General features: G+C 43.4%; 2 protein-coding genes across 2 annotated transcripts in view; one reads left to right on the top strand and one right to left on the bottom strand.

The window, feature by feature from the left end:
* The window catches only part of CD151 (CD151 molecule (Raph blood group)), a 236,731-nt gene that overhangs the window by 37,429 nt on the left and 179,959 nt on the right, over positions 1–19,343 (top strand). The gene's annotated exons all lie outside the window — the stretch shown is intronic.
* POLR2L (RNA polymerase II, I and III subunit L) lies at positions 1,178–5,756 on the bottom strand. The gene is made up of 3 exons (XM_069857884.1): positions 5,677–5,756; positions 5,323–5,430; positions 1,178–1,630 (listed from the first exon to the last, which is right to left on the bottom strand). The coding sequence occupies exons 2-3, from the start codon at positions 5,415–5,417 to the stop codon at positions 1,522–1,524; spliced, it is 204 nt and encodes a 67-aa protein (XP_069713985.1). The 5' UTR covers positions 5,418–5,430; positions 5,677–5,756; the 3' UTR covers positions 1,178–1,521.

The following is a 19,343-nucleotide window of genomic DNA, read 5'->3' as shown; positions in this document are numbered from 1 at the left end:
GTTCAAGTGTAAAGATTGGTGGAGAGATAGCCAAAGGCAAGCTGTCCTGCCCCTTATCATGTGAGACAATCTGGTTTTAAGGGTGGTGCATACAAGTTTGACTCAGTAAGCACATTAAATCACTACCATTTCCAGAAACCCAGTTTTCATTCACACCAACTTCTTTCTAGTTCTTCAACTACAAAAAGAATCCACAGCGATACTTCTCCAGCAGCCAATATGCAAGTGCCAGAAGTTTGATTGTACCAAGGAATAACAGACTGCAAGTTAAGGGATTATCATCCGTTCCAGCCTGTTTTCTACAAGGCTGCTGTAATGATGATCTGTCCTACATTTGCACACATGCTAATGCTGCATGTAAACAGAATCTGAGTGTGTATGTATGTAGGAATTAGCCTCCTTAATTTTCAGGCAGGGTGGGTGTGTTTCCCTGTGCACACACCACACAGGATGATGCTTTTTCTCAGAGAACAGTGTAAAAAGTGGTCCAGATTTCGAGCTGCTTGCAGGACAGGAAGGTGAGACCTTTTGGCAGGGTCAGGGCCTGTCTCTCAGTGTAGGTAACCTGCATGAGCCCTGCACACAGCTGACCTCTCAGTGTTTTGTTTCCATCACAAGAGCACAGAGAATTCTGTTTGGCTGGGCAGTACCATACTTCATGCGCAGCACAACATGAAGCCAACGAAATGGCTAACAAGTGGAAAGCTTCCACGCGTACCAGCTAGAGTGGTGCAGGTGCTTGGCAAGATCAAGACTTTGCTCCTGTTCACACCAGCATGTGTAAATTCTCACATCCAGTGCTTTCTGTGGGAACACTCATACATTTTACCTAAATGAAGGGCACTGAACCATCTGATTCACTGGGTTTTTTATAATAGAGCAGCCCCAGTGTTTTAGAAGAACTGAAGTAGAGACCACAAGCTGACTTTAACTGGAGTAGACAGCACACTCTGCTAGATCCAGAAGCTTCCAGGAGTAGCACCTCTTTCTCACCAAACTTGCCCACTTCCCTATTGCTAGACCCTTGAGCTACAGTCCCATGTTTCTAATCCCCTTGCCTACGTAGCACAAAACAGTGAATTGATTACGTAAGACTACCCCTCATCTCCAAGTAACCAGCACAAGCAAACGGCAAAAACCAAGCATACACTTAAGTACCCAGAAACTGTAGGGAGGCTACAGGGAAAACCTCCTTTATTTCAACATTTGCATGAAATATAATAATTTTTCTACACGAGCAAACATTTTTGCTGGCAGAAGCATTTAAAACCAGCTCTGAACAGATTTAAAAAGCAGCCGAACTTTAAATTTAAGATCCACATCTTGGTTAAGTGGACTTTGTTTTGACTTTGTCTCCTTGGAAGAAGTTAGTGGCTCAGGGCAGTATTTTCTCCAGAAGGTAAACATCTCTCCAGGGTTGTACTACATGTGTCTTTCATCCTTTATCGCCTGAAGTCCATTTTCAAGCTTAGAATTATGAGATATGTTCCACGTGGCTTGCAGCATGGTACTTTTTTCATCTCATTTCTCCAGGGGTGCATAATTCAAAAGCTTCTCAATCAGATCCACGTGGGCTAGAAGCATTCTGCGGCAGCAGTATCTCTTCAAACCAAGGGCATCCAGGGCATCCCTATTAACAGTGAGAGCAATAACCAAGGAAAAAAAAAAAAAAAAGATAAAGTGAGTCAGAACAACTTGTAGCTGTTCCTAAGCAACGTTACAACTACTTTCAGCTTAGTCATAGAGGAAAACTTGTTTGCAGTTCAAACTAAGAAACAGAAATTTAGCATGTGCTGTTAACATTCTTTTCCATTTATTGCTGTTGACAGGGTGCTTGCCTGTCCTCTGGCCTGCAAGAGCACACCATCTTCTGTTGAAGATGGCATCTAGCTGACACAACTGCCAAGCTTTCAGAGCTAAGCCCGCAGAACTCCCACAGGAACAGAACTGTAACAGATTCTTATGAATTTCCTCTTCTGAACTACCCTACTCATGAGGGCATATTTGGTTATGAAACAGCAAGGTTAAGTGAGATGCAAGCATTTTGGTTTTGGAAATACAATTCTAGTCTTCACAGCTGGAAAGAGACTTGGAATATGGTACATTTCTAACCTCAATTATTTAGTTCCAGAAACTCGGTCTTCTTTTTACAAACACCAATCCATAGAAAAGAGAACTGGATTTGGTTAAAAACCTGATCATCAAGAGGTGTGAATAATAAAAGAAACACAGTTCTGAAACATGGTAAGTAATTTTCACTCCTCTTAAAATCCCAGACAATTCATAATTAACCGTGCATGTAAACAGATGTAGGAATAACATCTCTAAGCATTGTTACCCATACTACTGTTAGCATCTCTAAGCACCATTATAACCCAACACCTCTGTATAACTGAAGACACTTTACGAGATATATCTGTGATCTAAGCCACACTAAAAGGGCAAGAGATATATGGAAACTAAAATAACTCAAGATGCAAACTACCCCACATGTGGATGGGATGCTAATTCTGAGGAAGGCGAAAATCCTTTCTGAGTCCCATGTAAGAAGGCATTCAGTTATACAACCTGTTCCCCATAAATACACAAATAAGGATGTGCAGACTGTTCAAGAGGAAAGTTGTGTTTTACAGCCTTTCCACTTAATTCCTTCTGAGTGACTGTTTGAGATTGTTCCTGTTGGGCAAAGACCATATGAGTCATCCTAGCCTAAACCACTGCATGTATCTTCAATGGCTATCACTATCAGACCTCTTAAAGGTAAGTCATGCTACCCAAGCTCTTTAGCACCGACCTATTAACCATAATGCCAGTCTGATACTCCTTCAGAATTTGACATTCATGAAATATGACTGAACTCAGGTCTTTAGATCTATACGATGCAGCAATCCAGCATTTGCTTAAAAGAAACAATTTCCTGAAAACTGTAATTCCCTTGTAGGAAGAAGCAGATGGATACTTTTCTAAAGTGAAAATAACTGAAAGGAAGCCTCTGCATAAGCTGGACCATGGTAAAAGGCTGTTTGGCTTCAAGCAGTACAGTCTAACTACATGCAGTCAAACTCCAGCAGCTTCTCTGATGACATAAATGTCCTTGTACCTATCAACAGTTCTTCAAGAGCTTAAATAGCAGAGCTACTTATTTTAAGACTACTGCTTGTAAAAGTAACTTAAGAGAAGTATACGAGCAGTGTATTTTTTTAAAAAGAATGTTTATTAAAAGGTACCACATGCTGTCTAAAGTTTCCAAAACACTTGAGAACAAGAGCATCTATTGTCTGTAGATATTTAAGTTAAGAGATATCTGGAAGGTTCTGAACTTTCAAATGCAGCTGTCAGAGACACAAAATACTAACACTAACCATAATTTTAGAAGCCATATTACGCATTTCAGCTAGAACAACTTCAGTCATATTTCTCTTTTCCTCTAGCTTCCAAAAACTTGTAGAAGAGCAGCACTTTTAAGGGACAAACAGAAACACGTGGAGTTTCCTAAACCACAAATTGTTCTGTTTTATTTCCTCCATTTTGTCCATCCATTTCTCCAGACACCATTGTTAGTGATTCTGTAAGATTTTAAGTGTTCAATATCTCTAAACTTGGGTTCTAATCTTACAATAGCATAATTGCATTAGCTTGAATAGGCATCCCAGACTCACATCCACGACCACAGCAATCCTTTTCAAGGGAGTGTTTATCAGTAACAACGCACATCTTCCTGTCCCACAGAAAAGCAAAGGAATACTGAAGACAGAAAAAATACGAAAATGTAGTACTTGGAAAATAAGTCAGAATTGCTATCAGAATAGCTCTGATAAATGTAATTATAAATATAAATAATTAACAACCCATATTACTTGAATGCTTTTAACTGCACAAGTGAAAGAAAAGGTTTTTTTCAGTAGGAGCTTTCCAAATACCTCTGGTTGAGCAGCCACAATATTCTGTGTTGGATGGGTTCTAGGACCCAAGTGCACTCTAAAAAGGCCACCCACAGAAGTAACGAGTTATAAGAAAATAACTGAATGATTTTCACTGGACAGCTTTTAATGAAACTGATAAAAGGCGGGGGGATAGGACATATCTCCCCTGCAAATGCCACATCAAGCAGTGAGAACCACAGGCATCAGTCACATCCTCCTACAAGTTCAGATAATGCTCAAAAGACAAAACTTTCCTCCTCTGCCTGTTCTGTGCTCCACTGTTTAACGTTAGACAAATGGTATCCTAAACCATGAGAAAATTCAGATATACTTTAGAGAAGACACAGTGAAATCTGTGGTGTTAGTATACACTCTTCTAACAGCTTAGGCGTAAGTGCATTTAAAAACCTATTAGTAACGCTAACCATCTGAATGCAACACAAATACTCTTATTTCTACTGGACAGTTTCAACATCATTTCAGGAAGCCTCTCAAACTTCCCCCCCCTCCACTCTTTTGAACTGCAAAAATCTGTAGGTTTTTTTTTCATACTTAAACTTTACAGCAATGTAAATATTTCTCAAGAGTTACCTTCTCAAATGCTTTTGAAGTAGTCCCACCACAACTAGACCCTCCTTAAGCTATTAAAAGACAATTCTGACTATGTAAAGCAAGGGCAAACTTCTTAAAACAGAATTGTTAGGACTATCAGTCAGGTGTGTAGAGCAGTTAAACTTCTGCTTCACCCCAGCAAACTGGTGCTTTCAAATAGGGTTAGCAATTCTAGGTAGCGAATACGAAATGCTTTTAAGAAAATCTAAAAGGTACGTATATTGTTAGCAATGCTAGTCACTTCTTATTCCCATAGTTTCTTCTTTCTCTCCCCTTAAAAACCCCGCAAATTGGCATCAATGTAGACTGTACTGCTTATTTCTTTCCTCCCTGCTCCATACAAAGTTAAACATTTAAACACAGAATCACAGAATCACCAGGCTGGAAAAGACCCACGGGATGATCATCGAGTCCAACCATTCCTATAAAACACTAAACCATGCCCCTTAGCACCTCGTCCACCCATCCCTTAAACACCTCCAGGGAAGGTGACTCAACCACCTCCCTGGGCAGCCTGTTCCAGTGCCCAATGACCCTTTCCATGAAATTATTTTTGCTAATGCTTTGGGCATAAAAGTTATGACTTAGCAACTTCCACAGCACTACCCGGAAAGATTCAGGAGGGAAACTTTCTCGCCCATTACATTTTCTAGGCCCTGGTTAAGCAGCCTCAGAAAGTATCTGTAGGCTCTAGCCTCTTTACAGCTACTTTGTAACGCCGTGATCCCGGTATCATCACAACTCCATGTAAAACACGAGTCGAAGAACGTTTGGAAACAACACGCACCCTTCCGTGTACTCGGCTTGCAGAAGGCCAAGGTAGGCTTCCCACTTGTTTCCAACTATCTTGCCGCACGTGAAACACCGGACTGGGATGATCATCTCCGCGCTGTGGCTGCAACGTTAAAGAACAGGGCGTCACAGTTCCGCGAAGCAGCCGAACGACGCGCGCGAGCACAAGGAAGGCCGCGCGGAGCTCGCGGCCTGCCCCCCTCCCCGCCGGGGCCAGGAACGGTGGGCCCGGAGTGGCTCCCCAAGGCCCGGGGGCGGCCCGAGGAAGGCCCGGAGGCGGTGAGGGAGACAGGCGAGGCGGCTGTCGCCGCCCGGTCCCGGTTCGCTCCCGAGAGGCCGCGGCTTTTACCCCTCCCGCCGCTCCGCGCTGCTGGGCGCAACCACCGCTCCGGCGGGGGGGGTGGGGGGCGGCGCGATGGTACCGGCCCAGCTACGGCGTCCCGGGCGGCTCAAGAGAGCGCGCGCGCGGGACGGGTTCGCGTTCGCGTTTCGCGTGCGGCGCGCCTGAGCGGCAGCCCGGGCGGCGGGAGCGCGGCGGCACCGGCGGCGCGCGCCCCGGCTCCTCTCCCGCCGCCGCCTCCTCCTCCTCCTCCTCCTCCTCCTCCTCCTCGCTCCCAGGTGGGTGGGCACTTGTTGCGCCGCAGGACGGGCTCTCGCCGCGGCGAGACTTCGCGTCCCGTCCCGGCTGAGGTAGCGGAGCCGTCCGGGGCGGGAAGCGCAACTGGTGTGTCTGCGGGGCGAGAGCCGGGGGCGCCGCCGCGGCTCCTTCGCGTTTCGAACTCCTTCGAGTTTCGAACTCCGGGGTCGGGCTGGGCTCGGCGCTCTCCCGGTTCGCCGGGAGCCGCGCGGGGCTGAAGCGGAGCGGCGGCGGCTGAGCGGGGGCAGAGCGGGTATCGGCTGCTCCGGGGCGGCGGAGGGTAATTCACCCTGAAACCGCTCGTGTGCGTTTCGTTAGGGGTCGGGGGAAGCGTCAGGCACGAACGGGGGGTGCTCAGCGAAGGGAACCGCGCTGCGATGGCTACAAACTTCAGGGGCTGCAGCGTCAGTCTGAGCGCTGTCAGCCCGTATTGTTCTCTCGCTGCAGCAGCGGCGTTCGGCTGATTGTCCTTGGGCAGAGCGGAAATTCTCCAAAAGTGTTTTATTTTCCTGCTGAACTATCTGTGAGTTGATACGGTGCCATTACTGTCAGGCATATAAATAATTATGTTTTAATGCGCAGCTTATGTTAATGCGTCTTTCGTGGATGTTTTCTGAACAACTGGATTATGGACCCTCTGCACAGAAACACCAGACCTGACTTGAACCGTGAAAGAGCAGATAGCTTTGTTTTAACAAAAAAAAGCGTTTAAGGTTGTTTGAAAGCAGTTTTTTGCAGTTCTGGTTGCTCATGAAAAAAACAGTAATTTTTGCACTCTCAGGAACCATTCTACGCGGTTGTGAATGGAGTGAATTGCCCTGGCGTGGAGGGTGGATGAACCTTCTGCAACCTCTAGTTTATCATCATCTCTGCAGGCCAATGAGAGTCAAACTGTGTCTTTTCTTTTACTCCTTTGATTTCTTTTTTTGGGGGGGTTGAGAATTTGGAGATTGTGCTTTGATGCATTTTCAGCACCAGGGCTCCAAAGTAATTTTCTTACTAACTGTGCTGTGAAAGGCATTTGTGGAAATTTGCAGTTGGGATTGGGAATGAGAAAGAGGGGCTGTCACAGGGGCTTCGTGGCAGAGGCACGTCATTAGATGTGAGGCAGTATCTTATGGCTATCTTGTAGAAATGTGCTTATTTCTTAAAACCAAAACTGAATTTTAACTTTTAGAACTAGTTCTCGTGTCTGACTTTGCTTAGCATTTTTTTTTTCTTTCAAAGAATTATTTACTCAGTTTGTTCTCAAAGTATTACTCCAAGTTTGTCATGTCTTTTCTGGATAACCTGCTTTGGCCGAGTGATGGGCTTAACAAGCTAATAGGTCTTTTATGGCTGTAGTTTCCTTGATCCTAGAAAATGTAGGGATTTTTATGATCTGTGACCTGGAGAGATTGCTACACACCAAGAAAATTTTCTGCTCAGCTTCATGTATCCTTTGCTTAATCTTACTGTTTGCTAAGCCACAGAAGTCTGCTTAAAAGAGAGGTGTGGGGGGGAAGAGTTGTGCACACATGTCTTAGGAATCAACATCAGTGTTTTATGGGCTGATTAGGTTGATTGTGTGGAGTGAGCCCCTGTTTGAGGATGCCACCTCTCAACTCCTCTTTCATGTAAGCTGGCACTACCGACACTTGGCTGTTGCAGTTTAGTATTTAGTCTGATTTGGTCTGTTCAACCAACCTTCTAAAGAGGAATGAAAACCGTAAGAATTGGAGAATTAGGTCTCTTTAAGCATCCTTTTGAAGATGACTTGCAAGAATTGGAGTCGTATCTCCTAGAACTAGTCCTAGAACTGCATGGATCTTCCTCATAGTAAGTTCCTGACCCATTTCTGGTCTCTTGACACTTTCAACAAGCAGCTGTCCCCAAACTGCTAATTCTTTGGGCCTTCAGAGGCCTAGTAATCCACTATAGTAAGTTTGAGAATCATGCGCTGCTTTTCTGCTGTGCTTCTGGAGCAGCTTCTGTTATGTGGGGCGTTGCAGATACTATATCCCACTTCGTGGTTAATGTGGTACAGGACTTTTTCCTGTGAACTGAACAACATTTGAAAGCTGCCAGTGTTCTGTCCTACCATTGCTGTTGGGTTGAGGCTTGTCCTGGGCTTTTTTTTAAAATTTTATTTAGATGTATAAAATACAGCTGGCTACGATAGCTCCATGGCGCTGTTAGGATTGAGTATTGAAAACCTAGATTGGTGACTAAGGAATAGATCCTATTTTTTATCCTCCTACCCACAGAATGTAAGGGAAAATAATTCTGCTTGCTCAAAAAAAAACAAACTCAAAAAAGTCAGTTAAGTGACCTGACTGAACTACGCTCAAAATACTTCTATAGCTTGGGTGGCCATATGACCTCCTGCGGCTCATGTTGTCAGACTGTGTCTTTTGTGACCTTGTCTCTGTAATTAGGGCTGTAGGAAGGAGTCATGGGATCTGTGCACTCTGTACTGGTACCCTGAGAAACCAGTGGCTGAGAATTTTTATTTTTTTAATTTTTGCTCTATGCCTTGCAGTAGGTCAAGTTTAGATGTGCACCTTCAGGAATCTGGAGACTTTGCTGCTTTTCACCTTCTGTGATTTTTCCCCCTTACTCTGACTATGTTTCTGCATAGGTAATAACCAGAACTGAAGACTTAGGTCTTGGAAGATCTGATTTGTTAGTTAGATAGCGGTTGTTTTCAAGGGTAGTAAATTGTTATTTAAATTCAGGACTCTCTACAACAACTTCTCAGTGAAGGAATGTTTTGGTACTATTGATCATGACTTGCAACTTTCTATAAACCTGTGGAGAGCACTTTTGGCTCTGTTTGGACTTAAAAGCTCGGTTTCCTCTTGCTTCCTGGGGTCATTTAGAGAAAGAATGTTTCAATTTATCTGTGAGTAACACCTCAGAATTGTGGATATAACTACAAATGTTGGTGCTACCATGTTCAGTATTGTACTCCTTGGATTTCAACAAGCCAGAGAGAGAAGAACCGTAAGAGAAAAAGGCTTGCATGAGTCTTGAAATGAGTTATTAAATGGGACACTAGTCAGGAACTGAAATGTGACACAGAAGAAGTAACGAATAAATATGTAGCAGCACAGAGAGGGAGCAAGATGGGAAGATAAGAAAAAAAATCATGCAAGATGAAGCTTGGCTACTGTTTTCTTGGGCACATTCTCTACTCCAAGTCTATTAAATCCTGCAGATTTACTGTTGGGCTGTCTCTAATCCTGGTTAACAACTCAGAAGTGTGTCATTCATCTTGTTCCACAAAAGGGAAAGAAAAGTAGCTCCCTTTTGAGCTAGCTAGTGTGACTTTGGAAGGACTCCTTTCTCTCTAAAGCTTGCAGGCTCAAGGAGCAAAGAATAAGCTGGAATATTGATTTGCTTTCCCCTTGATTTTTGGAGTAGGTGGCTTTCTGCCCCATTATGTGCCCTGTTCCCCTTCCTGCAATTGGGTACAGCTTTATTTGTGATGGTGAGGAGGTGGAGAAAGCCAAGAAGGGGAGGCAGGGGTGATGGAAGGAGGAAAGACTAGTCTACTCTATAGAGCTTTGCATTGTTTAGTTGCCCTGCATGCTGTTTAATAGCTGCTCAGGCCCCTGGATTTAGTGAAACAAATACAGAAGCTGCTAAACAAGTAGAAATGAAGAGAAACCTCTCTAAGCTGGGGATGTAACTGCAGCTTCACTGTAATACCAGGCAAGCCTGATGCAGCTGATTTCATTAAAAGCAACATTCTGGGCCTCAAAGCAGGGTTTAATACTTGCTATATATATTTTTTTTAAATATGCTGACCTTATCTGGTAAGCCTGTAATATTTGTTGCGATGAAGAGCAGCTGCTGCATAAATACATGTATAATATCAGTTGCCAATTCTGAAAGCTGTGCTGAGACTGTGACTAGCTTGAAGTGGGGTTGCTATTAAAAGGCAGGTGGCAGGGTGTTTATTTTACACCTTGTTAATTGCTTGTTTTTCCTGCTGTAATTGGCTTCCTAATGGGGGCAGAATGCACTTGGTTTTGCACACAAAGCTTCATTACTGGCAACCAATGGAAGGGATTCAGAGGGTGAGATTTACATGAAATATATATATATTGAGTAACAGATGTCTCTGCTAAATAGAGTGCATGAGGAAGTCCCGTAGATGCATCCAAAAATGCAAATATTTTTCCATAAAATGATTTAAGGTAGCCTTGTTGTAGATAAAAAGCCTGTTACTTGAGAAGGAGGCAGAGACTTTATCTTGCTATTTTTGTGGGACAGAGACTTTATTTTGCTTCACTGGACAGGAGTTAGGATGCTGGGGTGGTGCATTGTGCTTGGGACTCTGACAGTGCACGTGTGTGCATAAAGATATCTTTAATGATCTCTGTGGCATATCTAGAGGTTGCTCTTGCTAGTGAACTGGGAGGAGATGGTGACTGGTGGTGGTGGTTGGTAGCTTTCTAAGATTTATGGAGCCTTCCCTGCTGCTTGTTAGTGCCATTTCAGATGTTCTCCCAATTGCACTGGGCCCTTGGAGGCAGGGGTTTTGCTATGGAGAAGCATAGCTGGACCATCTGTATTTTCAGAGTGATCTTGGTTGTGCTTAGAGCTGAGGTGTTCCAGCTAGGGATGGCTGCTCCACAAAGGCAGTTCTAGTTTTAACAATAACTTTTTAAAAGTGGTGAAAGGTTCCTTTGTGTAGGAGACTGGTCCAAGAATTGTCCGTTGATGGTTGTCATAATGTTCATCAGGCACCAGTGTGTCTGATGCCATGAACAGAATTTTGTGCTATTCAGTTTAATATGCTGTTGTACCTGTAGAGGTACAACATATATGTACATGTATGAAAAATAAACAATGAAAAGTTAAGATAGCCCTTCATGGAAGTGGCTTATCATCCTTAACTCCCTGTTTTAAACTTTTTTTGTTTTGTTTTACAGCACTGAGATGAGAACAGAAAAAATATCAGTCTGGTCCCTCACTTCTCTGCTTCCTCAGATGTCAGCATTTAACTCGTTTAGGGCTGGTTTTGTCTGATATGTTTTTTCTCAGTGAGGCCACTTCAAGGCAAGAATATAATGTTTGCCAGTCTTGGATTGACATATTTTATAAGAAAAAGCCTTTGTTACATGAATATATCACAGCCTAATTGACTGTTTCATGTTGGGAGGGGTGAGAGGAGAGTAATATCCTGAGGCAGCATTTTAATCAGAAAGATCACAGGAGCTGCCCATCAGCTCTGCTCTTCCATGCAACTGTCCCTTTCTTGGGATAATTCTTAAAATTTCTGTGGAATATTTCCTTCCAGAGTAAAGGTTGGACTATGAAGTTCAGGTGAGGCCAAGACTCGGCAAGAATTAAGGCTTGAAGGAGAAGGCCCCCAAGGTGGAGGTCTTCACATGGTGAAAGCAGTATGTGCATTCCCATAAAGCTGATGGATGTGCTTTTGTCTCTGATGGGCTTAAAAAGCTAATGCATCTCTCCTGCTTTTGGTGTGGAGCTTTTTTCTTCAGGTGTATAAGCAGGTCCTTTCCCATCAAGATTTATACAGACTGTAGCAATGCAGCCCTCTTGTAGTAGTTTGCCCTGGCATCCGAGTCCCTGAACTCCAATTGAAAGGAAAGGAGGGGTTTTCTAACTTATTTTTGAACTTTTGTCTCTGAGGCTCTGTAAGTGGTGATAGATGTATTTGGAACAAAGAATTAAAGAGCAGGCTCTGCCAAAGGCTACCCTTTGGGCTTTAATGGGGATGCTTATGTCTGTTTAAACTTGATGCTAGGGCTTTTCCTTCCATCTGTCTTCTGGCTGGTCTTGTGTCTTGTAAGCCTTCATGGAAGTCGGGGTAAATGGTGGTTGTTGTAAGAAGGAGCTAAGATCCATCTTGCTGAGTACCTTGTCTCTGACAGTGGCCAGTAGTGGCTACTTAAGGAAGCAGGTGAGCTTAAAGGATGTATGCCGTAGTAATATAGTGGGATGCTTACATTTTATGATTCATGGAAGTCTGTAACTGTAGTAGTGTTCTAGAACTGACCAGGTAGGGAAGAAAATGCAATTTTTCTGATTAAAACCACTTACTCAGCTTGGGCATGTCAACCTGTTGTGTCCAGATTAAGGTGCTGTGTGGAAGCGGATGTATTAAACTAGCTCCAAAGCTGCCCCTGCGATGTGCTACATCCTGGTGAAAGACAACTCTTTCTGGAAAAGTCCCTGTTGGTGTGCAGAGCCTGAGACCTCCCAGTATATAAAGCTTCCAGCATGGATATAGGGAGGAGGACACAGTTGATGCATTGGGTGTCGTGTTATCACTCACATGAGTGGGCTGCTCTGTGTCTGTAATTGTGCCAGCCACAGCCAACGTTTCATTGCTTTGTTTATTGAGCTGCTGTTTTTAAAATTAAAAACAGCCAAATGTTTCATAAAATATTAAGAGACACTGCTTTAGTGTCCCTCATCAGATTAAGTGTGTAACTTCGTGTGTCCTTAGGGTGATGAAGCCAATCAGTTTGGTTGTTCCCTTACCTTAAGGGTGCATTGAGGTGACATGCTTTGTCTCACAAGGGATGCTGAAGCTATCACATTGCAGAACTGGTAACCACAGGGGTCCTGCACTTTAAGACTGGATTCTCAAATGAAAATTTGCAGAAGTAATAGGGTTTCCTTTGTACAAGTGAATTCTTTTTGTTAGAGAAGCACTTCTTAGAGAAAAAAAAATTGAAGTAATACAGTGGTAGATACATGCACTGCTCTGCAGGAAAGCAGGAAATTACAGTGTGTTTTGTATGAAAGACCAAGAACTGTTACGTTTCAGTGGGTAAAGAGGGAGAAAAGCCTCTACAGTTCTCAAACATTCTTTATGAATATGGATTTTGAAGCTGTTTTGCTTGCAGGTAAATTTCTTTTTCAGTCAAGAGCCAGTTCCAGCATTTTAATCACAACACAGTGCTACTGGAGTAGCAGAGGGTTGGGAAACTGTGGGTTGCAATAGCCCTAGGACTAGAAAGCTGAGGGGGGAACTCCAGCTTGCTGTGGAGAAGCCCTGCGGCCTGTGTACTGGTGAAACAGTATGTTGGAGCTTGGACTGCTGTGGAGAGCTAGCTTTCACTGAGCTTTCCATCATCTCTCGCCTCTACCCAGTATTTTTAGCACACTTCAGCATGTGTGTAGTACTTGGGAATGCTGCAACGTACCAGGTTAAATAGTCATGAAGTTTTAATAAACTCAAGATGCAAGACCAACTTGACTTCCGAATGTCCTGGTTGGTTTTGGTTGTGTTGCCTCTTTAAACTTGGTAAGTAATGGCACATGTGGGATGTTACTTTTGCATTCCCGTTGCGTGCAGCTGAATCACACACACGTGCACGTCAGGGAGCGGTTATTCAGGAGTCTGTTCTGAAGGGCAGCAGTGCCTTTGTCTGATCTGATACACTGCTGCCGCTTTTCTTGGTGGTGGTGTGAGGGAATAATAAAGTAAAACCTTCAATCATGTGACCTGATCAGAGAGGGTTGTCAATAGTGATTGCTATGTCCTTTTAGAACATTCAGACTGCTTGAGCTGTGCCCGGGGACTGATGGGTTTGGTTAGGGTTTTACTTTCATTTTTTTGGCCTAAGTAAAAAGAACACTGAGATCAAAGTTGCAGTTTTGTTTGCAGCCTGCCTTCAAATACCTGCCTTATCTAAAACAGTACTTAGCTGTATCCTAATTGTATGTACTGAGCTCTCCTGGAAACTGTTTGGGGAACACTTTTCCCATCTCCTTTAGGATAGGCTGAGTATTTTGAGGACATAATATAATCAAGTAATCAAATTTATTTGACATAAATAATCAAATTATTTTGATTCCTTAAATTGACTGCCTTCAAAGTAGGAATAAAACAAAGACATCGTTTCACCTTTCCACCTCCATGGTGCAAAGTGACATGCTAAGCAAATGGATATGGGTTCTCTTTCCTGAGATATACCTCCAGCCAGAGCTTTTTCCCACAGGCCTTTTGTATGACCTTGTCAAGCTGCTTCACTTCTTTTCTGGATTTTATGACATTTTCCATTCTCTGTAGAGATGCTAGAAAGCTTAATATTAAGAAAGTGTTTATATTCTGTAAATTTTCTGTTTGTATTGAGAAACCTCCAAAGATGAACGTGTGTGGATTCTGCTTAGCTCTGTAGTTACTGAATTCTGCACCGGTCTCTGTAATGTGGGTGAATGTTGGCCATGCGCAGGGTTACACAAGGGATGCCACCTGTCTGCATCTGGGAAAGAGCTGTATTTTGAATGCATTTGCATTTCTGCAAAGAAGATATAGTTTTTGCATCTCTGAGCTACAACTCCAGTGTGTGGAGTCAACTTAGAGCAGAGATGCTCTGTCATCTTAAAATACATGCTGAACAAATACACTTTACCTTTTGTCCTGCATAACTAAATGGTATGTGAGTGCAAGAATGGCTTTCCCCCCAGCACATGTGCAGCCACTTTATGAATCGATGATGTGGAGCACAGATGACCTACCCCTGCTGTAGAGAAGTGCCAATTAGATACCTTTTTTAAGCATTCCTAGCTTCAGCCACAGTGGTAGTGGACTGGGGCTGTGCTGCAGTGGCTCTGCCTGTACTACTACTACTGCTGCTTAGGCATTCTGTCTTTGTCATAGTGAGTCAGGACATCTGAAGGAAAGGGACTGTGGGATGACTAGGACATTTTTGTCACACATGAGAGAATTTCTTACTTGGCGACTGGATAATAGAATGCTTTTATACCAGAAAGCACGAACTGCCCAGAAGATCCCGCTCCCCTAGAGGGATCCCACTAGTGATGAGGACACACAGCTATGCTCTGAAGTAGAAGAGATTTCTTGATCTGGATGCAGTGGTAGGCTTGAGAAACATTTGTTTTCTGAAAGTTGTCCGTGATCTCTTACTGTTCTATTGAAGTTTTATGTTTCTTTGTTCCTTCTGTCAGTCAATGACCGTTTAATTTTGGCAGTGCCCTACTGTTTAAATTGTGGTTAGGGCTAGTTTATTGTGGACCTGTTTAGCATCAGTTTTATTGCTTTTGCTTGCATTCTTGCTCTGCTGTGGGATTGTCCTTGCAGCGCCTTTTGGGTCTCCTCTCTGCTGTCAACTGGCCTGACTCCTAGGGCTTGAAAAGCTGTTTGGGGATTCTTCTGGGAGTTAAGGAAGTTATTAGAAAGAAGTCAAATTCTCATAAGTTTCTGAGAAAGCTGTCAAAAGCCTTGTGCCTGCTGGTTTAGTGCCAAGTCCTTTATTCATGGGACTCATGATGAGCCAGTGCTAGACAATGATAGTTTCATGTTCCTTTGTACTGTAGGCTGTTGTTTTGGCCAGTGTAAGAACACACAAGATTCCCTGTATCAAAGCATTTACAGTTTAATAAGGTTTATTTTCTTGCCTTCCCCCCCCCCCCCCCCCCTTTCTCTAGGGTTCTTTCTCCATGTACGCAGTTCACCTGTTGCAGGTTCAGTCCTAGGAGTCTGATTTTTGATTAATCACTGCTTTTATACTTTTTGTAGCTTTTGGCAACTAGAAGGCCATTTGTGATGCAAAGTACTGATTCTGATGGCAGGCGCTGCAGTGGATGAGCCAGCTGTCATTTATTGCTGCTTAAGTTATTTGTTACAGTGAGTAAAATGGGTTTGATGAGCACTTATGGTATTTCCTTAGTGTGTGCGTAACTATACGCTTAGACACACAGAGAGTGTACGTATGCCTTTACCTGTTGGTAACTAGTTCTGTTAGGCAAGTGTTTTACCACGGTGTGCAAACCACAGAGGACAATCAGCATGAAAGGCCCAAACTCTCATGCTATGTGATTTCAAGTTTTACTTAACTTATTAAAACAAGAAAGATAACCAATGATTAACAACGAGTTAACAATAGCAGCTTTAAGCCAATGTGTCTAGTCATTACTACAAGAGAATAAGTGTAGTAGTAAGAAAGATCCATCACCAATTGTCCTGTTATCATCATCAAGATCTGCAGGTGCTGGGGAGTGCCTGTTGCAGTGAGGGTTTTGGAGAGCCTGTCTCTTAACAGCAGGGGGTTCCTACACAGCGCGTGCAGTTGTAGGTGAGGATTTGAAAGTTGCTGCAAGAAGGCTTTTATACTGTTAAATAAACAACTTGCATAATTCTAAAAATGTGGGATCTCTGGTCTCAGCTGCCTGGTTGGGCAGGGCCCAGGAAAGATTATCAAGGGAATGGCCGAATGTCCCTTATCTTTGCACTAAGGAGGCCGTTGAGGTGCTGCATTCCTGCACAGTTCTTCTCCTTTCACGGTTTTCATGCGGACTGGTCAGCCAAGGGATTGATGGCCCAGGGACTGCTGCCCATCTGCACTCTGTTCCCCCTCACATCCTGTGCACACTGAAGAAGCCACAGCTAAAGTGGCACAGCCCAATTCTACTGACAGTCATAGAATCATAGAATAGTTTGGGTTGGAAGGGACCTTAAAGATCATCTAGTTCCAACCCCCCTGCCATGGGCAGGGACACAATAATAATGTGACTATGATGCACTTTCTCATGCTCTATGCCTTACAAAAATAGCACAGCACTATTCTACTGATAATAGCAATACAAGAAGTTACAGATTAAACAGTACACGTAGCAATGCAATACAAATCATCTATGGGTCACCTATTTTGTTTTAGGCCTGTTGATCAAACCCTGTCACTTTAGTGGGCTTTTGTGTAAGTTGCAGAGTTGGCTTTGACCCTGCATATTTGCCCACATCTTTTTCCAGCTGGCTTATGGCTTTCTCCTGCTTAACGGTGGACAGTGTTTGGTACAACCAAATTTGGAATAGCTACTGATGTATTCATTTCCCATGGGAAAGTGGTACTCTACCCGAACAGCTTTCACTCTGTGGATGTCTCTCTCTGTACAATCTTCTTCTGTTTTTAGTTTAGTCCAATTGCTCTGCACTATAACCACTTAAAAGGTTAGTATTGAAATGTCAAGAATGTGCATTCAAAATAATTTCAAATACTCACATTTAAAATGAAATGTGATGTTGCATTGAAATGGTTTGATACCTCTCTCTGGGACTGAGCTGGGATGGAATCCAAACCAAACCATGTGAGATCCCTGGAGGGAAAAGTGCAATGCAAATTGGAGGCAGAAAAGTCAGTTTGAGCTTTGGTTTGTCTTTGCAGCCTCTGAACGTGTGCCAGCTATGAATGAACAGCAGTAGAAAATATTTAGGTGCTGCTCTACAGCCTATGGAAGCTTTTATTCAGTGGCATGCATTACAGATTTCATACCAGATCTGAAAAATTTTGTTTCCATCAGAACCCGCACCACTTAATATCAGCACAATGTTCTGCCAGCCCTGAAATGTGTCTGCATTTGCTTGAAGAGAACTTGCTTGGATGTAGGGCTTGATTCTGTCTATGTCTCCCTTTTCTTGGCTTGCCTTCTGCAGATATAATAATAACAAAAACCCAGAAAAATCCTCTCCAAAATGCTGCTATTGAAGTTGACATGCTGATGATTTTAGCAGCCCTTTAAATTTGTTTGGTGTTCTTTTTGTTGTTGCATTTGTTTGTTTTTTTATTTGAAACTCCTTGTTTTGATTCATATTATCTGAAGATTTACGTAGGGTAGCATTACAGTAGAGCTAAGCATTTGGTCAGCTGCATGGATGTTGGCAAACAAGTCAGGTGACATATTTCTGAGCCACAGTTCGGAAGAGCTGGAGTGTAAGGGACTGAATGAAAGCTGCAAGTATTGGGGAAGAATAAGCTTTTCTAAAATGTGATGTGCTAAACTGCATTAGTGTTCATTAAGTCTGAAGGGTCAGAGTGGACACAAAAATTGAGTATTTGGGGAGTGAAGAAGTCATAGAGGATGCAAAAACCCAGGCTGCTATTTAGGACCAGTGCGTTTAAGTGCATGTGTGTGTGCACAGATGATGAGAGCAGGGTGGTGACTGCTAATAGTTTCTAGATTCACTGTATGACACTTTGCATCACCATGGGCACACAGAAAGTTGCTGCTTGCTAGTCTGGCCTTGACTTGTAATAGCTACCTGTGAGCTTTAATATCAGCAAGGATCACTGGAGTGTAATGGATCTGGTACTGTTTTCCCAGCACTCAGCCTGCAGTTTGTGCCAAGTGGCATGGACTGGACTGGGTGTATCAAGGAAGAGATGATGTCAACAGGGTGGGAAAATCCTCTTGTGACTTTATAGGGCAGGCAGTTCTGGAAATTCAAGGGAATAGGGAGTTAAAAGTCATGAAGGATGTCCAAACAGGGTTTTACTTCATAGCAGGACATGGATGATGGGGATTGAAGGCTGAAGACTCTGACTGTAGATGCTTCAGTTTATCTTCAGAAGTCGAAGGTCTCTCTTGAAAAGTTTCCTTCTAAGACTGTGTAAAGTGTGTACTGTGTTATGACTGTATGATGTACACAAATAAAATCGCCTTTCATGGTGTCCTGCTGCTGCAGAGTGGATGAGACTCGCTCTCCTCTGCTTATGCCAATGAAAATAAATTGCACCATCATAACTTGTGAGGAAAACAGCATTCTGTAATCCTGTGTATAAGGCTACCGGCCAACAGTGTCGAAAACAAAGCCAGCTCTTCCTGTGCTGTTGGATATTGCTTCCAGGCTAGTCCGAGAGCCAGTTGGGCAGGGAGGCAGTGAAGCTGTCACTTTTGCAACTTTCTTACTTATGGCTGCTGGAAGGGGCTTTTCTCCAAACTATGGACAATGTGTTTTTCTCACTTCTTTCCTCTCCCCTCATCCCTGTTTGAGACAACCCTGTTGCTTCTGTCAAGCAAGGTGCTGTTTCCTTTTGCAGCTCACAGAATGGGAGAAAGAGGCATTGCACATATGGTATTTTGTTCCAGACGCTTTTAACACTCCTCCCATTTCATTTCAGATCTGTTTTTCGCTTTTTAAAAGCTTCGAAGAGCAAAAGATGAGGCTTTAATGACGCAGGAGGGAGAGGAAATATTCCCTCTTGATTTTTTTCTGCTTGTAAGTGTTACTGATGAAGTAGGATGTTGTGTGTCAGTGTCTCTGTATGCACAGTGGTGCGGAGCAGGTGCCTCAAATTTGAGTAATATGGGGGATAGCTGGAAGGGGATTGCATGGACAGGGCTGTGGGAGAGAGGCAAATACTGGAAGCTGGAGCTCTGAGCAGCTGGGAGAAGGGAGCTATCAGAATAGCAAATTTTGCCCATTCCGAGTGTGATTAAAGGGGGCTAGCAGGGTCCTGAATGCCTCCCCTCTGCTTAAGAGAACTCAAGTCTTTCAAGGTTGTTTATGCTCTCTTATTTCACACTAGTCATCTGCTGTTCTCAGTGATCGGCCTTGCCTGCCCTCTTCTTTGGTTATATAGCAGCTCTGTGAGTTTTCCTGCAATACCGAGGGT

This window comes from Phaenicophaeus curvirostris, chromosome 5 (genome assembly GCF_032191515.1).
Source record: "Phaenicophaeus curvirostris isolate KB17595 chromosome 5, BPBGC_Pcur_1.0, whole genome shotgun sequence".
Classification (NCBI taxonomy): Eukaryota; Metazoa; Chordata; class Aves; order Cuculiformes; family Cuculidae; genus Phaenicophaeus; species Phaenicophaeus curvirostris.
The sequence above is the reverse complement of the archived record's forward strand: the minus strand, read 5'-3'. Positions and strand labels throughout refer to the sequence as shown.

Excerpts from the sequence above, each read along its gene's own strand:
- POLR2L (XM_069857884.1), bottom strand. The coding sequence starts at position 5,417 with ATGATCATCCCAGTCCGGTGTTTCACGTGCGGCAAGATAGTTGGAAAC. Across the intron at positions 1,631-5,322 it reads CAAGCCGAGTACACGGAAGG|GGATGCCCTGGATGCCCTTG; the intron begins GTGCGTGTTGTT and ends CACTGTTAATAG.